Source organism: Pelodiscus sinensis, chromosome 11, assembly GCF_052426305.1.
Source record: "Pelodiscus sinensis isolate ZL-2025 chromosome 11, ASM5242630v1, whole genome shotgun sequence".
NCBI lineage: Eukaryota > Metazoa > Chordata > Testudines > Trionychidae > Pelodiscus > Pelodiscus sinensis.
Window position 1 is genome coordinate 15,684,069 of NC_143062.1, and position 17,959 is coordinate 15,702,027.

A 17,959-nucleotide genomic window follows, 5' to 3' on the forward strand; every position below is an offset into this window, starting at 1 on the left:
GGTACTCAAGAGAAGTCTGGGGGGTACGTCAACACAACTGAAATTTGGAGAAAACTGAATTTTTGTATTAATTTGTAAAACACTTTATTATTTTTGTACTTTTTACACCCAAAAATTTCATCACCCGCCTGGCTATGATTAAGTTGTTTAAACAAATGTGTTGCAATGGTAGAAAAAAAATGTGTGTGTCTGAAAACTGTAGGTACTGGGGGTACTTCTAATTTTTTTTAAAAGGGGTACTTTATATTAAAAAAAGGTTGAGAAACACTGATCTAGACAGTGCTTTGTCTGGCTGTGAGAGCAGGGGACTGGACTCAAACACCTCTTGTGGTCCCTTCTGGTTCGAGTGTTCTGTGATTCTACAATATGTGCATGGTAAAAATGTGAAAGTCAGTGATTTTCTTTTTCCCCAGGAGCCATGTGCTGTGACCTGTTTGTGTATTTATGTCTGATGTTGTAAGCAAATAGTTTTTGTGTGAGGTGAAACTTGGGGTAAGACAAGACAAATGGGATGCCTGGCTACAGTAAGTGTGGAAACTCCGTGTCAATGACATTCATTCATTGCAATATTGTAGGGTCTCTGGCCTGGGACCATATTTGGGGGTGGGGTTATGACCCATCATCATGGCGGGGAGACAAGGGAGGAAGTGAAAGCACCAGGGAGTGCAATTGCAGCAGGTCAGGTCTCTCCCCTCACAGAGTCACTAATGCAGTATGAATATATATTCCAATATTAAGGCTAACCAGTGTCCCTTAAATGACCTGCCACATGATGTCAGAATATGTTAGTATTAGAGCTAAGTGGGTCTAACGTTGATTTAATTTTCTTTCTTTTGTATAGGAATTAGAGGACTTATCCAGCATTGCCCAGGCCCTTCAGGGCAGGGGGCTGACGGTGTGGGGGATGCAGGAGGCTGGGGATGTGTGTGTGGGAGGTGTGAGAGTGAGGTTTGGGGGTGAGGAGGGGCTCAGGGCAGGAGGTCCCATCTAATGGACTTTCTTTTCCCTCCCCCCAGCCAGCCAGGCCTTTTCTTCCCCCAAGTCTGTCAGGCCTGTGGGGCTTTCTCTTTCTTTCCAACCTCCCTGCCCGACAGGGGCCATCTCTCTCTTCCCAGAACCCCTGGCTGGCAGAGGCCTTTTCTCTCCCCCAGCACCCCTGTTGGCCTCTTCCCCTGTCCAGCAGGGCTTTCTACCCCTCCAGTGCTGCAGCCAAGGGCTGGTGGGGCAGCTACTTACTCAGGCAGGCAAGATGGCGATCCCCAGCTGGCCACTCTCTTGGTGCAGCTGTCCCAGTGGTTGCTCTGCAGAATAGCTCTCCCCTACACTTGCTGCCGTCAGTGGCTACTGTGAGTATCACATCCCTCCTTTGTGCCCTTTCCATGTTATAGAAAACAGTCCCATTCCAGGGACTTCTCATTGTCCTGGCACAGCCAAACCCTGACCTTGCTTTAAGTTAAGATAAGAGGAAGCTGCCTACCAAATGTGGTGGCCCTGGCTCTTACTGTTTAGGAGGAGCTCTTGAACAAATGGACTTGCAGAGATATGGGCTCACAGACAGACGCTCTCTAATATAGATATAGCTACAGTGCTTCTATTGGCTAATTGCTAAGTTATCTGACAAAAAACTAGAGTTTTCCAGTGCCTTAGCAGCTCCTGGAAAGAGGTGATGTGTGGAATGGAGGGGGAAGAGGTCAGTTCCGTTCTCCTCCCCCTTGAACAATCAGCTGCTTGACTTGTACTGAGCATGCTCAGTGACACTGCTGAAGCTGCTGTGCTCAGTCTGCCCCCCACGCTCTCGCTCTCCCCCTCCCCTTACATCACTACATACTCTCAGGTTGCCCCCCCATCTGCAAGCCCCTTGTAACACAGAGTCCTCCCCAAACAGTTAGGCCCCAACCCTTCTGCCATTCCACAGAGCTCCTGCCACCTCCTGCTCTGCACCCCCATAGACATTTCCCCATCCCCACCTCTTCCCTACAACCTTACATACCGCCTTTCCCTGCCCCCCAAACCATGCTCTGCCGCACAGTTCCTTCCTGAGGCCCAACCCAGGCTCCTTTCACTCTGCTGAGCCCCATCCTGTCCTTGCAGGCCCCTGCCCTCTCCCTCTCCCTTCCATCCCCTATGGTGTTTAGGGGTCACCACAGTGATGCCATTACAAAGGGGGGGCCTCTGATCCGGAATCTCCAGGCCTCTGGGGTTCTGGGGCCACCAGGACAGTCAGCCTGGGAAGTGAGCGCAGATGGGGACACGACAGAAGAAAGGAGGAGCTGAGGAAATTGGAACGCGGGGTCCCAAAAAGGGGGAGGTGGGGCAAACAAGCACCATGGACTATCTGACTGTGCCCATTGTGTCGGGCCTCCAGATGGAGAAGCCTCCATACAAGGAGGAGACGCCCCCTGTGTCCCAGATCTCCTCGCACATCACTTCTGCCTCCTCCACTCCCCCGAAGATAACAAAAGGTAATGGGGGACTCCCTGGACACTCCATCCTCCCACATGTCCACATACTCCCCCAACCTAGCCCCCAACCGTACCCCAGGGAAACTGCCTCCCTGTCCCCCTGCCCCCCAGCATCTCTCCCTGAGAGCCAAAGGTAAGATGGGGCTCCCCCTGCCATAGCGCACTTTACATCTTGCAACTCTTCACTCCATATTCCCCCAACCCCAAGACGCATCATCATGGTCTGAGGGCAGTCAGAGGGACTGTGACACTTTATTCACCCCCAAACCCTTATAGGGTGCCCCTGCCGTCTACACAGCCCCCTCCATGCAACCCACAGCCCGCCCTGCCCACTATATCTTGCATTTATCCTGTAGCTTCCCTATCATGGCTGATCTGGGGCATCTGTGCCTAGGCAAGCAGGACCCCCGACAGGGACGGAAGCGGATGGGCAAGATGGTCCTGTTGCAGAGTGTGTGGGAGAAGACTTTGCCCCAGCTGCTGACCCTGCGGGCCATCATCCGCAAGTTCACTGAGCTGCTGGCCTTCGAACTCTTCATCTTCACCGTGGTCGGCATCCACACGACCGTGCTGGTGGCGCAGACCTTTGCTGAAGTGCAGGTCCGCGGAGGTGAGACTGCCCCCACCTGGTCTGGCCATGGGGTTCATCTCATTACCCCCTGCAAGTCATGGGGATTGTCCCATCACCACCCTGCCACTGCCTGGTCTGTCCATGGGGATCATCCCATTTCCCTATCCACACTGTCCCAGCCATGGAGAATGCCCCATCGCTTCCCAATCTCAGCCATGAGGATTGGACCCCCCCCCCCCCCCCACTGTCTTCCACCCAGCCTGGGCCCCTCACCCACACTAGGACTCCTATCACCTACCCATAGGGTTGGCCTATTTCTCTCTGCCCACCCTGGGACATCCCAGTTCCCATTCACCCAGCACTGGTCTCCCCCATATCCCTGACTAGTCTGAGATGCTACACCTTCCTGGAGTTTCCCCCATTTCCCCATCCAAACATCCACCCAGGCCCAGCCTGAGGCAAGGAGAGCAAGGCGGTTGCCTTGGGCCCCGCGCTCTCAGGGCCCCACGTTGCCTGGTGCCTGCCTGTTCGGCTGCTCACTCGTTGCCCTGGCTGGGAACCACCCAACCACACGGTGCAGCCAACCACAACACACCACCTTGGGCCCCGCAAACTCTTTGGCCAGGCCTGCATCCACCTTCACTTCAGGGGGCAGCTCATGGCTATTGGGTATTGAGAGTATCTGTGACCTGGCCAAGATCAGAGCACCTGTGCTGGGCTCTACACAGACTCACCAGGAGTGACAGTCTCTGCCCTGAGGATCTCACCCTCCGTGAGACATGAGGAAACTGAGGTGGTGAGGACTTTGCCTCAGGTCACACAGGAGATCAGTAGCAGAGTTTGTGGCTTCCAGCTCCCTTGTGCTAACCACTGGCCACCCCTCTCCCCAAAGACAGAGAACCCAGGAGTCCTGGTTTCTTTACCCACTAGGCCATCCTGTCTGCATTCAGGGTGGGGCTGAGTCCAGCATGTGGGTACCCACTGCCACACAACAAGTGTTCTCTAGTCAGGCATGGGGGTCAAGAGCAGCATGGCCTAGTGGGTACATTCCCTCACAGCAGTCTGCTCTCCCCCCTCAGAATGGTTCTTCTCTGCCATGGATGCTGTTTTCCTGTGTGTGTACGTGCTGGAGGCACTGCTGAAAATCATCGCCCTGGACCTTGACTACTTCCGCAACCCTTGGAACGACATTGGTGAGTCATCATGTGAGGGGGTCAGGGGAACCCTTGCTGGGAACTGGGGCAGAATGATTTCCTGGGGCTGGGCCCATGCGGGGAGAGGCTGAGATGAGTCATCTGGCCTCTAGCATGTATGCAGGTGGCCTGGGGGTCAAGGCAGCATGGGGCAAGAGACGGGGCTGAGTGCTTGTGAGGGGTTGGTGTGCCTGGCCCTGGGAAGTGGCTATTGTGGGGGTGTTAGTGGTGGCCCTGCTCCTTGATGCTGCTGCTCTCTCCTCACCCCTTTCCCTCTCCCCACAGATTTTTTCATCATGATCATGATGATGCTGGACTTTGTGCTGCCGCTCCTCGTCTCCATGGGCCAAGCCACCCATAGTGATGCAAGCAGCCTCGTCCGCGTGCTCCGCGTCTTTAAGGGCATCCGAGCTGTGCGGGTCCTGAGGCTGCTGCTCACACTGCAGTCAGTGTCTGGTGGGCCCAGAGGTTGGGGGGGTGGGGAGCAAAGCACTGGGCAGTGAAGATGGGGCCCTGCTGCGGGCCTGGGTGCTGTCCCTTTGCTATGACCCCTGCCTTTTCCCTTCCTCCCTCTTCTTGCTCTTTCCCTGCCTCTCTGGGTGGCCTTTGCCACTGGGTGCCTTGCCCCTCTCCCTGTCCCCCAGGGGATGAGGCCTCACCCTAAGCTGCCATGCCCCTGCTGACCCCAGTGCCATCCCCTGGGTAACCTCACCCTGCCCCCCATGTGCCCTGGAACACCCCCCACGAGTGGGCCCTCTTCTGGCTAGTGCCCCTGTCACCAAAGTGTGGGGGAGTCACTGGGCCCTGCATCCCCCTCTGGAGCCAGATGTGAGTCTCAGCCAGCAGGCAGAACAGGGTTATTAGTTGACAGCGACACAGCATAGAACAGACTTGTCAGCACAGGAACCAGAAGCAGCCTGCACCATCCATCCTGGGGAGAGGGCCCCCAGAGCTAGGCCTGGATCTTGTCTTGCACGCCAAGATGACCATTCTGGGCAGCCTCCCAGCCAGGCTCTTCCTCCAGTCTTTGTCCTGGTTCCTGGGAAAAAGGTGACACTTGGCGGTACCTTCCCCTGGGCTCAGGTTAGGAAGAGCATCAGCCATTGTGCACAAGATAGAATTCCCATTACCATCTAGGTATTGGTGCAGTGCCCTGGGAAACTGAGGCACACACCTGGGATTACTATAGGACAGTAGAACTCACATGCAACATAACAAGGTGAATAAAATCCCATGGGCTTCTGCAGCCCTGAAGCCCCCCCACAAAGCCTCTGTCTCTGCCCACAGGATCCTGGAGAACCTGCAGGAACTGACGAGCACCTTTGCACTGTCCGGCCCGTCCATTGGGGCCATCCTGCTGCTGATGTTCACCTTTCTCTGTATCCTGCAATGTTGTGGGATGGGCTCTGTCCTTCCCCAGGAGAGAGATGGGGGTACTATGGAATGAGGGGGCCCAGTGGTAGCTCTTTCCCTGCGGTGTGGGGTGCACAATGGGGGTGCTCTCCCTGCAGGGAGGGGATACTGCCTGCAGCTGGGAGAGGCAGAGAGAGCTCTCTCCCTGTGGGGTGGGGGATGCAGTAGGGACTCCCTCTCTGGATTATGGGGAGGGCGCAGTGGGGACTCTCTTTGCAGGGTGGGAGGGATGAAGTGGGGGATCTCTCTGGAATGTGAGGGGGCACAGCAGGGGCTCTCTCCCTGGGGATACCTGATGCTCCCCCAGGCTGAGAGGCACCACAACCTGTCTTAACATGAGGCAGCCCTGTCTTTACCTACTATAGACCAGATCCCTAAACCCACCAGGAGCTGACAGCAGCAGCCTGGCTCCAGGCCCCCCCTTCCAGTCCCACTCTCTCTGTAGGGCATGCCAGGCACACCCCAGCCACCGGAGCATGTCCCGTAGCATCCAGCCACTGGATGCCCCAGAGTCACCAGGCCTATGGTTCCCAAAGGAGCTGTACAAGACAGCTGATAAGAATCAGTTGAGACCCATCCCTTTACCTGGCACCACAGCACTTGCATTTATAGTGCAACTCTAAGGCTACATCTAGACTGGCATGATTTTCCGCAAATGCTTTTAATGGAAGAGTTTTCCATTAAAAGCATTTGCGGAAAAGAGCGTCTAGATTGGCACGGATGCTTTTCTGCAAAAGCACTTTTTGTGGAAAAGCATCCGTGGCCAATCTAGATGTGCTTTTGCGCAAAAAAGCCCCAATCGCCATTTTCGCAATCAGGGCTTTTTTGCAGAAAACAAATCTCAGCTGTCTACACTGGCCCTTCTGCGCAAAAGGACTTTTGCCCGAACAGGAGCAGCATAGTATTTCCGCAAGAAGCACTGATTTCAGACAGTAGGAAGTCAGTGTTCTTGTGGAAATTCAAGTGGCCAGTCTAGACACAGCCTAAGTATATTGCACTGTGAAGTGCAGTGTCCAAGAATGGTGATTCCAGGGATGGAGTAGGAATATTGGAAACAAATGGTGACAAACAAAACCCCTGCCTACTTCCTATGCTTCAGTTTAACTCCCAGGGGTCCCGCCTGTGCAAGAACCTTGTCTCACCCAACAGTCTCCCCAGCATCTTCCCCCAAGACTGCCTAAGATCCCGACTGTTTTCTCTGTCCCCAAATATAGCCAAGCAAACCTTTGCAGTGCACCTCAAGATATGGTATCCCCCTACTTATCAGCTTTTCTCTTCCTGTTGGTACGTAAGAACTTCAGAAATAAACTATCATCTGCAGTCAGTTCAGACTGGTGCTATGTGAACGAGCCAGTACCCAGTCACCATGCAGACAGACCCATGGCTAAGCAGCCCATGTCTGACAAAACCCGTTTTTCCACCTTGGTGCCAGTCCCCCTAAACACAGGCTCAGACCACACTGCCAGTGCAGAACTCTGCCTGCCTTTTGCCATGGTAGCCTGGTGACGTTGGCTTGCATCTGAGATCTCGCACGGTGTTCCCGGGTGACCTAGACGCCAGGTGTCAATCTCTGCAGGTTTCAGTAGCCCCTCTAGACCCACTCTCCAGTCAGCTTTGGGAGGCCTTTGGCTCACAGTGTTGTTGCTCCTTAGCCCTTTGCCCCCAGTCATGTTCTCAGTGGTGCTGCATGACCTGTTCCAAAGCTCAGACCCCCAGCACTTCGGGGAGCTCTTTGATACCATCTTCACCCTCTTCCAGCTCTTCACACTGGACGACTGGTCCTTCATCTACCTGGACTGCGTCCAAACGGGTGAGACACCTTCCCCTCTCCCCCCCACAGGCTGGCAGGAGGCTGGGTTCTATCCCCACACTGGGAGGGAAGTGGAATATTAGTGCTTAGAGCAAGAGGGACAAAGGGCTGGGAGCCAGGGCTTGTGGGTTGGAGCCCCCAGTTCTGGGAAGGGAGTGGGGGGTTAGTGGGTTATATCCAGAGGGGCTGGGAACCAAGGCTCCTAGGTTCTTTACCTGAAACTGCTCCCTGCTCAACTGGAGCTTGACCTTCTCTTTCAGGTGCCTCATACATTATCTTCTTCCTCATGGCCTACATCATCATCGAGTACTTCACCTTCCTCAAGTGAGGCCAGCTCCTTTGGCACACTGGTTCTCTCCTCACCCAGCTCCCCCATTCCTTCAGCCTACGTCCATCTCCCTCTGCCCTCCCCACACCTCCCTAGCACTCAGACCCTGGAGAGGGAAATGGCTCAATAGTCCCCCCTCCCCCCAGGGCCTGATTAAAGCCCGTGTCCTGTAGAGGTGAAAGAACCCATGTCCCACTCTCTCTCAGCCTGGTGATTGCTGTCCTGGTGGACAATTTCCAGTTGGCCCTGATCAAGCGTCAAGAGCTGCAGAAACAGAAGGTGCCTCTCCCCACAGCCTGAGGAATGGGGGCAGTAGGCACGGGAGGGGGTTGTCTCAGCAGCCCAGCTACTCCAGCACAGGGGGGCTAGGGGTAGACCAGACTCCTGACTTCCAGGCCAGCTCTGGGAGGGTAATGGTCTTTCCCAGTTATAGTGGGAGGGGCGGGGGGGGGGGGGGGGGGCTGGAGGGGACAGGCTTTCTAGATTCTATCCCTGGCTTGGGGAGAGGAGTAGCTCTAGTGTTTAGAGTGGGGGGAAGGAGGATGAGGGAGCCTTGGTCCTGTCCCTGACTCCCTCCATCATGCCTGAGTTTCCCCCACTGACAAGGGGAAACTGGCTTTGCAGGCCCATGTTTAATGCTGGCATTGTTCCCCCCCTTGAATTACAGACTCTGTTGCAGCCCAGGGTGAGCAGCATAGAAGATATCGTATCAAGAAAGCCAGGCCAGGGTAAGCTCTCGTCCCCCTAGATCTGGCTGCTGGGGGACACTTCAAAGGGGCAGTGTGAATCCCCCTCCTCTGGGTGGCTGAGGGAATGGGTGATACCAGGTGGGATGGGTTTATAGGTCTGACCTCCAGATACCAAGCTAGACTCCCTAAGTGCCTGCACTGTGGGGAACCCCCTCTGGGGCACCGTGTCTCTATGACTTATTCAGCTTCCAGTCACTGGGGCAAGAGGGCTCCAAGCCGTGGGTGAGACCCAGCAATCTCATCTCATCCACATGCCACTCCCTGCTGTGGGTTGCTGGCAGTGGTGGGATTTTCCTCCCATCATGAGGAAAGAGTCCTATTGCTGGAGTCCTATGGAGGTTTCTCTCTCCACTTACAGAGGGGCAGAAGGCCACGAAGCTGGAGGATGATGAGGCCATCTTGGCTCAGCTCATCAAGAACATGGAAGTCAGCAAGAGGTGAGGGGGACCCCATGGCACAGCCTCTCCCGTCTACCCTGTATGGGTAGCCAACATGGAACACGCCCCAGTGGGGAAATGGGCCCCTCCAGTCAGCTCAGTGGGTCTATCCAACCTGGTGTCCCCACATCCAATCTAGGGGCCCATCACACCCACAGGCAATGTTCCCTCTTCACTTTTTCCACCTGTGTGCAGAATACATTTGTTATGTGCACTGAGGCATGTGCACCACTAATAGATGCCCATGCTTCCAGCTGTGGGTGCTCTGCTAATCAGCCAGGTGACACCTGAATCTCTCCTGGGCAGCCACCCAAGCACTCAGTTTACAGAGAACACTGCCCACAGGCCCATCTGGCCTGGTATCCCACCCATCAGACCTAGGGGCCCAACTGCCCTGGGTCTCCCCACCCATCACAGGCCCATCCAGCCTGGTAGCCCCTCTCGCATCAGATCCACAGGCTCATCTGCAATGCTATCCCTCACCACAGGTCAGTTCCAGGGGGCCCTGGCAGGAGGGATTCTGTAGGCAACAACCCTAAGAGAAGCAGGCCCCGACCAATGTTCCCTCTAATTTTCCATGTGTGGAATAAATGTTTGCACACGAGGCATGTGTAGATGTGTACCATCAGTAGGAACACATGCTGCTGGTTGTGGATGCTCTATTAGCTGGGTGGCATTTGCCTCTCTCCTGGGCGGCTGCCCAAGTACTTGGCTTCCAGGGAACGCTGGCCCTGACCCAAGGGAGGTCACTGTCCCACCTCAGCAGGGAGAAGCAGCTGCTCTTCACCTACCTGCAGCAGATGGCATCCATTGAGCATCTCCAGCAGAAGTTCCGCTCCCAGGCTGCCACTACCGATAAGATTATTGACAGCTTCTTTGAGGTGGGGGATACCAGTATTAGGTATGGGGAGGGAGCGGCCGAGGGGCCTGCGCCAGGAGGAGGAGGGAGGGTTATTAGGCTGGTGGGGCCCAGGGGTCTGGGCCAGGAGGAGGGAGGGATACTGGGCTGGCAAATCCCAGGGATCTGATTTCAAGTAGCAGCAAAGGGAGCAGGACACAGGGTATGATGGACCTAAAGCTAGGAAGCCATCAGTAGCCACTGTGCTGCCAACGGCAGCTGTCCAGGACCACTGGGGTGGGGCTCAGTTTGGGGGACCCCCAGGTGCCACAAGCTCCATTGCAGAAGGCACCATGCTGCCTTGTCCACACTGGCAGGGATCAGCAAGGGAACTCCAGGGGCCCAGGATTCTACTTGCTCCCCTCTGTTGCTTGCAGACTGCTGAGCAGGACTTTTCCCGCCGCTGAAGAGGTCGGGTTGCCCCTGCGGTGGGGAAGGATGTGCCCAGAGGCCCCGGCACTGTGTGAGGCTAGCCAGGCCCCAGATCCAGCCCTCACCCAGAGATGGCCATGGCTGTCATTAAAAGGTTCCTGGCCCCCAGCATGCAGGGAAATGGTGTGTGCAGACTAGTGAATGGGAGGGGAAGGATGCCAGGCCACCCACGTCTTCCCCCTGCTTGGGGCCCTGCACTCGTAAGATCTTGCCCCAGCTCTGACGCTGCTCCAAAGTACTCTGGCTTCTGCCCTCCCTGAACATGTGGCATGCAGAAGATCAGTGACAGGTCCCTGCAGCCCCTGGCCTAGACAGATGAGCCAGTAGGGAAGCATTTCTAAGGGCCAGCACTGCAGCCACTCAGCCTGCCCGCCCTGGGGGAGGTCACCACCTGTCCAGGGATCCCTGTTAAACCAGTCGCAGGGGCTTTGGGAACCTCACAGAGGCCAACTGAGGTCAGTGGCTGGGAGCGATGCCAGACAGATTTAGAGGGGAGTGAGGGGCAGAGGTTTAGCAGTGAGGGGGATGCCCCTGGAATGCTCCATCCCTTGGGGGCTGTACACCTAGACTGTGCAGCTCTAAACACCATGCTCTGCTTCCATGCCCAGGCCTGGCCAGTGCCAGGAATGCCTGCAGGGGACTGGGCTGGACTCATAATGCCCCCCCTCCCTCCCGAATCAGACAAATTGCTCTACAGGCACCTTGGGCTGGGAGCCTTTATTGGAGACCACTGGGAACAGGGTGTCTGAGGGACAGTTACCTGTGATAGGGACTGGTAAGATGGCTCCAGCCTCTTTCCTGCTTGGCCAGGCCAGGGGAGAGCTGTGCAAATGCTGCAGACCAGCAGGTTCAGCTCTGGGGTTGCAGAAGGGCAGCCTTGTGCTGCTAGGGATTGGAAAGGAGCAGAACTGGGAACCACAACAGATTAGTGCAGTTGGGAGGGCACTGGGCTGGGAGCCAGGGCTCTGGGCCCCAAACTGGTGCCTGTTTACCCTCCCACCGTGGGCCTGTTAAGGCTGTGCGTCGTCAGGGCAGCGACTGTCTCAGTCTGTATTTGGAACAATGGGGCTCCAGCTGCATCGTGCCCAGTGCAACAGGTCCCCTCAGTCTCAGCTGGAGCCTGCCCAGTGCTTGGCACAACAGTCCCCACAGCTGCAGAGTCCAGTGCAGACAGGGCTCAGATGGGACACAGGGTCACCCCCGGGCAGCGTCAGGACCCATGTCAGATGGAGGTGCCAGTAACCCATGGGGCAGAGCAGTGCTTGACACTCACCCCTCAGCAGGAGAGGCAAAGCCAGAGTCAGCTCCCCTGTAGGGCCATCCGGAAGGAAACCTGCAATCAGAGAGGAATCAGAGATGACATGGGCCAGGCCTCCAATGGGACAAACCCAGAGCAATTTTGTGTCCTCCCTCTAGCCCCTTGCAATGCCTGACAGCTGCGGGAGATGGGGTGGGAAATGATCCCTGACTCTCAGCCACAGACTGGCCAGCACAAATTCACTCCCCTTCTCACAAGCCTGAGGCTGCCAGCTCAACAAGCAGCAATGACTGGAGCAGAACTGCCTAAGCTTGGGATAAACTGATTATGGAGCAGGGTGCTAGGCTACTGGGTTACAGTGTGAAGGCTGGGAAACAGGACCTGGGTTCCACCCCCAGTACTAGGAGAGGAGAGGGATCTAGTGGTTAGAGCAGGGGGGACGGTCTGGGATCCAAGACTTCTGAGTTCTGCCCCGGCTCTCCTGCTGACTCTCAAAGTGACTTTGGGTGAGTCCCTTCCCTCTCTTGGTGCCTATTTTCTTTCCATCATTTGTCTGTTCAGACTGAGCTGTTGGAGCAGGGCCTGTCTCCCTTCCCCTGTATGCTGTGAATTCAGCCATTTACTTCTTGTCCTACTCCAGTTGGGCATGGAGAACAATCACTCACCTTCCTCTTTACCACAGCCCTTTCTATACATATATTTGAAGACTTATGTCCCCCTTCAGTTCTCTTCCCTAAACATAACCCATTCTTTCAACTGTTCCTCACAAATCCTTGTTCTCCTCTGCACTCCCCAGTTCAGAGCTTTCCTAAAGTGTGGGGCACAAGACAGAACCCAGCTCTCCTGCAGAGGCGCCACGGTGCTGAGCAGAGCATTTACCTCCATGTCTTACATCTGCCCCTCCTGCTAACAGAGCCCAAAATGACAGAGACTTTTTTCCATCAGCATCATGCTCTTGGCTTATGTTTAATGTGATCGACTCCACCCCAGAGCCTTTCCTGCAGCTCTGCAGCCTACCCAGGATGCCTCCATTTGGTAGCTGTGCCTTTTAGCATTTAGAAAAGGATGGAGTACTGCACACTGCCATGCACCTTGCTCCTTTCAGACCAGGTCTCCAGGTTATCGCCAGCATTTTTCATTCTAATTCTGTGCACCAAAGTGCTTGCAGCTCCTCCCAGCATGGCATCATCTGCACATTTTAACAATCATGCTCTTCACTCCATCAGCCAAGGCATTAGTGCAAATACTGAATAGCACTGGATCCAGGACAGATGCCTGCACAGCCCCACTGGATATAACCTCCTAGTCTGACAGGGAACCATGGAGAACCGCTCTGAGGATGGTCCTCCAACCAGTTGTGCAGCCACATTATAGCAATTTCATCTAGAAAACATGTCCCTAGTTTACTTTGAGACTGTCCAGGATTGCATCAATAGCTTTCCTAAAGCCCAGATATCTTGTCTACTGCTTCCTTCTTATCCCCTAGGCCAGTGACCCCGGCAAAGAAGGACATTACATTGGTTTGGTATGATTTGTTCATAGCAAAGCTACATTGGTTACTACGTATTACCCCATTATCGCCTAGGTGCTTACAAACTGCGGCATAGACACACAGGCTGGCCTCAGCACCTGGCTGCTTCGAGCAGCGTGTGGGGCTGTGGCAGCCAGGGAGCCTGCCTCAGGGTCCTGCTAGGCTACAGAGGGCCCAATCCAAATGTTTGGTGGGCCAGATCTGTCCCACAGGCTGTATTTAGCCTGCCCCTGCTCCAACGGCTCTTAGATTGCTGCAACTAATTCCTCGAAAAACACTGGGCAATTTTCATCAGGCCCTGGCAACTGGAATACATATTGCTTAATAATATTACAGAATCACAGAACTGCAGGGCTGGAATAGTCCTCAAGAACTTATCAAGTCCAGTACGCTGCACTGAACCAGGACCAAGTAAAACCCAGATCATCCCTGACAAGTATTTGTCCAGCCTATTCTTAACAACCTCCCTGATGGGGATTCCACAATCTCCCCCACTCTACAGCTTAACTACCATTAAGTTAGGAAGTTTTCCTAGTATCTTCTACCCCAAATCTCTCTTGCTACACATTTAGCCCTGACCTTCTATCCTACCTTCAGTGGAGATGGAGAACGTTGATCTCTTTACAAGAGCATAAAGACTAACGCATACCCCCTTCTCCCACCAATCTCTTTTAATCTGTTTTTCCCTAGCCTGGTCTGAGATCCTTTCCCCTTGCTAATAGTAACTGTGTTAAGCATCTGGTCCCAGTGAACTTTTTAGTGATGAGTGAAGCAAAAAAAGGCATTAAACACTTCAACCGTCTCTCCTCTCCTCCATTATAAGTTCTCCTCCCCGGTTGAGTAATGACCTACGCTTCCCTTAGTCTTCCTCTTATTTCTTGAGTATTTAGAGACTCTCTTCTTGTCCAATGTCAACCACAGAGCTGGAAACAGAACCCAGGAGTCCTGCACCCCAGCACCCTACACATTATACCAGTCAGCTGCTGTAGGCAACATGGCTGGGATCCTGGCACTGCTTGCCCTTCAGCATGGGGTTGGCTCCTGAACCCACCTTCAGAAAACAACTGGCTTGGCAAAGGGCTCAGTCCCGAGAGCTCTTCTCTTGAAGGCCACTCCATCCCCAGGAAGAGTGGACACCAGGAGCGGGCACAGCCAGACGAGGTGCCACCTGTCCCCCAATGCCTCTTGCAGGTTGTGGTGCCAGCCCAGGTCATAGCAGCGGTTCTCCCCAAACCACTCTCTGACCGTCTGGCCACGCAGGCTCAGCAGCACATGGAAGAACAGGAAACCGGAGCAGAAAAGGAAACCGACCACACAGGTGTCAGCCAAGAAAGCATACATGAAAGTCGAGGTGCTCACCTGGCCTGGAGAAACACAAGGGGGAGCTGTCAGTGGTAGGGCAGCTAGGAGCCAGGCATCCCCCAGAAACAAGCAGGCCTTGGCATGTTCCCATTAACCCTGCTCTGCTCCCTGTTCCACTAACATGCAGCTGCCTCTGAGGTAGAGCACAGGAACTGTTTATAGAGAGATATCACAGTTGCCTCAGAGGAACGGGCTGTGAGGTTTCTAAGAAACTGGCTATGCAGGAAAAGCCCTGAAGGTATGCAACACAGCCCACAATCTGCAAAAGCAACATCTGATTTAGAGGTGCCTCAGTTTCCAAGATGTCCCAAATGGCTCTATTTTTAGAGGGTAGAGCATCAGCAATCTATACATCAGGGCCCTTTATGGAGCCTCTGGCTCATACCCAGAATCACCAAATCTTGGGCAGATGTTCCCGAGGCTCAGCCTCAACTCACAAAGTTTTTTATCTGGATATTTCCCAAGATGTTTTAATAAAACTATCTGAGAACAGTTTGATTCCAGAGGAACCAGTGGTGCCCAGCCCCCACATGTGGACAGACTTCTCCCAGCAGATTCTGCCACAGCTGTACCCGTCAGCAGCATGAGCCATGGCACGAAGAGGAGGAGGATGCTGTGCAGGATGACTCCTTCATTCAGCAGGGCCATGAAGATGTCAGCATTGAGCAGGCTGGCGTAGAGCAGGGCCACCCAGCCATGCAGTAGGAGGCACAGGAAGTAACGGTAGTTACGGTAGCCCACGCACTGGCCCAGCAGCACACAGTGGTGGTCCCGGCGCAACATGCACACATTGCAGGTGTAGCAGTGGTGGCAGCGGGGGGGCACATGGGACTGACAGGTGTAGCAGTACCTGGAAGGGAAACAGGGAGATGATGCAGCGTCTCCCTGCCACAGCCTTCCAATACTATATGGTACTGTACTGTCCCTGGGGCTGGAAATAAGAGTGGCAGCTGCGATTCCCTAGCAAAGAACAATGGGCAACTGTCTTCATCCCAATCCCAGGCCACTGCAACCTCCAGCTTGTAGAAAAGCTCTCACACACGCAGCAACCAGCAGTGTCGGTGACAGAGGTCAGGCACCAGCCTAATGGCACTAAAGTTTACCTGGCACTGAGCTGCAGCTGTCTCAGGGTCCCTTGCCAGTGCTGAGATGCTGCCACCTCTGGAGTGGGGAATGGGGCTATTTATACAGGGTCCCTGGCCCGGCAAGGAGATGCAGCCACCTCCGGGGTGGGGAGTGGGGCTGTTTATACAGGGTCCCTGGCCCGGCAAGGAGATGCAGCCACCTCTGGGGTGGGGAGTGGGGCTGTTTATACAGGGTCCCTGGCCCGGCAAGGAGATGCAGCCACCTCTGGGGTGGGGAGTGGGGCTGTTTATACAGGGTCCCTGGCCCGGCAAGGAGATGCAGCCACCCCTGGGGTGGGGAGTGGGGCTGTTTATACAGGGTCCCTGGCCCGGCAAGGAGATGCAGCCACCTCTGGGGTGGGGAGTGGGGCTGTTTATACAGGGTCCCTGGCCCGGCAAGGAGATGCAGCCACCTCTGGGGTGGGGAGTGGGGCTGTTTATACAGGGTCCCTGGCCCGGCAAGGAGATGCAGCCACCCCTGGGGTGGGGAGTGGGGCTGTTTATACAGGGTCCCTGGCCCGGCAAGGAGATGCAGCCACCCCTGGGGTGGGGAGTGGGGCTGTTTATACAGGGTCCCTCGCCGGTGCTGAGCCGAAGCCGCCTCGCTCGGTGCCAGCCGTACTCACGCCCAGCCCTGCCCCACGGCGCCCCCGGGCAGCATGACGCCGCCGATGCTCGGGCTGGTGGTGACGAAGAGGCCCATGTTGCCCAGCACGTTGGCCAGGAGGAAGAGCAGGGCCGGCAGGTGCAGGGCCAGGGCCGGGCCCCCCGCCCGGAGAAGCAGGCCCAGCAGCTCCGCGCACAGGGCGCCCACCAGGCCCAGCGTCGCGCACAGCGGCAGGAGCCGCGCGCCGCAGCCCGCCGACAGGGCTGCCATGGAGCGGGCGGGCCGGGGTCTCGGCTTCCGCTTCTTGCTTCGTGCGGCGGCGCGTCCAACCAATCAGAGGCGAGAAGCGCCTCTTTGCCCAACCTTCCTTCTGACGGACACCGCGGTCGACCAGTCACAGTGCCTGGGGAGGTCACGGTGCCCAGTTAGGGGAATGGGGGGGGTCACAATGCCGTGGGGGTCAGAGCGCCCAGTTAGGGGAATGGGGGGGGTCACAATGCCCTGGGGGTCAGAGCGCCCAGTTAGGGGAATGGGGGGGGTCACAATGCCCTGGGGGTCAGAGCGCCCAGTTAGGGGAATGGGGGGGTCACAATGCCCTGGGGGTCAGAGCGCCCAGTTAGGGGAATGGGGGGGTCACAATGCCCTGGGGGTCAGAGTGCCCAGTTAGGGGAATGGGGGGGTCACAATGCCCTGGGGGTCAGAGCGCCCAGTTAGGGGAATGGGGGGGTCACAATGCCCTGGGGGTCAGAGCGCCCAGTTAGGGGAATGGGGGGGTCACAATGTCCTGGGGGTCAGAGTGCCCAGTTAGGGGAATGGGGGGGTCACAATGCCCTGGGGGTCAGAGCGCCCAGTTAGGGGAATGGGGGGGGGTCACAATGCCCTGGGGGTCAGAGCGCCCAGTTAAGGGAATGGGGGGGTCACAATGCCCTGGGGGTCAGAGTGCCCAGTTAGGGGAATGGGGGGGTCACAATGCCCTGGGGGTCAGAGCGCCCAGTTAGGGGAATGGGGGGGTCACAATGCCCTGGGGGTCAGAGCGCCCAGTTAAGGGAATGGGGGGTCACAATGCCCTGGGGGTCAGAGTGCCCAGTTAGGGGAAGGGGGGGTCACAATGTCCTGGAGGTCAGAGTGCTCAGTTAAGGGAATGGGGGGGGTTACAATGCCCTGGGGTCACAGTGCCCTGTTAAGGGAATGGGGGGGTCACAGTGCCCTGGGGGGGTCAGAGTGCCCAGTTAGGGGAATGGGGTCACAGTGCCTGGGGGGGTCACGGTGCCCAGTTAAGGAAATGGCGGGGTCAGAGTGCCCTGGGGGGTCAGAGTGCCCAGTTAGGGTAGTGGGATCACTGTGCCCATGGATTACAGATCAAATTAGCAGAGCTTTGCCCTTTCTGAAGATGGCCACCCTCCCCCTTGGTTCCCAGGCCTAAGCCCATATTTCTGGCCTGTTATTCCAGCTCAATGCAGTCCAGCCCTGTCCTGGAAGTTCATTTGGTGGTAACTCTGATGGGTTGCTGGTTTGGCACAGAGCCTCCGGTGTCAAATGCAGGCTTGGAGACACAATGCTGTCGGTGTGGGATGCCACAGCTTGTGGTGGGACAGGGGGTGCTGGACAGTGCCTTGAAGTCCCCAAACCAAGTTGTGCTGGTGGGAGCAAACTCCATTTTTGGGGAGGCAGCCAATCTTTTAAATGGGCCTGATTTGTAAAAGGTGGGAGTTCTGGATTTGGGTCCCAGAAAATTTGGGTCCTCCTTTGAAGTTTCCTCTGCCCCTTCCAACCAGTAACCTCTT

The 17,959-nt window shown here is 55.9% G+C and overlaps 2 protein-coding genes across 2 annotated transcripts; one reads left to right on the forward strand and one right to left on the reverse strand.

The window, feature by feature from the left end:
- Positions 1-2,242: 2,242 nt before the first annotated feature.
- CATSPER1 (cation channel sperm associated 1) lies at positions 2,243-10,855 on the forward strand. The gene is made up of 12 exons (XM_025182191.3): positions 2,243-2,462; positions 2,857-3,072; positions 4,113-4,226; positions 4,512-4,671; positions 5,514-5,605; positions 7,306-7,449; positions 7,710-7,773; positions 7,984-8,056; positions 8,445-8,505; positions 8,885-8,963; positions 9,727-9,844; positions 10,239-10,855. Exons 1-12 carry the CDS (start codon positions 2,243-2,245, stop codon positions 10,266-10,268), a joined length of 1,371 nt encoding a protein of 456 aa, XP_025037976.2. The 3' UTR covers positions 10,269-10,855.
- Positions 10,856-10,995: 140 nt separating this feature from the next.
- On the reverse strand, positions 10,996-16,496 carry ZDHHC24 (zDHHC palmitoyltransferase 24). Its single transcript, XM_075939278.2, has 4 exons — positions 16,195-16,496; positions 15,017-15,294; positions 14,134-14,446; positions 10,996-11,626 (listed from the first exon to the last, which is right to left on the reverse strand). Exons 1-3 carry the CDS (start codon positions 16,443-16,445, stop codon positions 14,136-14,138), a joined length of 840 nt encoding a protein of 279 aa, XP_075795393.2. The 5' UTR covers positions 16,446-16,496; the 3' UTR covers positions 10,996-11,626; positions 14,134-14,135.
- Between the last annotated feature and the right edge of the window lie 1,463 nt (positions 16,497-17,959).

What these genes read in the sequence shown, in the direction of transcription:
- CATSPER1 (XM_025182191.3), top strand. Translation starts at nt 2,243, where the DNA reads ATGGGGACACGACAGAAGAAAGGAGGAGCTGAGGAAATTGGAACGCGG. An exon ending in TCCCCCGAAGATAACAAAAG is followed by an intron (nt 2,463 to 2,856) that starts GTAATGGGGGAC and finishes ATCTGTGCCTAG; the next exon opens with GCAAGCAGGACCCCCGACAG. An exon ending in CCTGGACTGCGTCCAAACGG is followed by an intron (nt 7,450 to 7,709) that starts GTGAGACACCTT and finishes CTTCTCTTTCAG; the next exon opens with GTGCCTCATACATTATCTTC.
- ZDHHC24 (XM_075939278.2), bottom strand. Translation starts at nt 16,445, where the DNA reads ATGGCAGCCCTGTCGGCGGGCTGCGGCGCGCGGCTCCTGCCGCTGTGC. An exon ending in GCCGTGGGGCAGGGCTGGGC is followed by an intron (nt 15,295 to 16,194) that starts GTGAGTACGGCT and finishes TTTCCCTTCCAG; the next exon opens with GTACTGCTACACCTGTCAGT. An exon ending in ATGGCTCATGCTGCTGACGG is followed by an intron (nt 14,447 to 15,016) that starts GTACAGCTGTGG and finishes GTGTTTCTCCAG; the next exon opens with GCCAGGTGAGCACCTCGACT.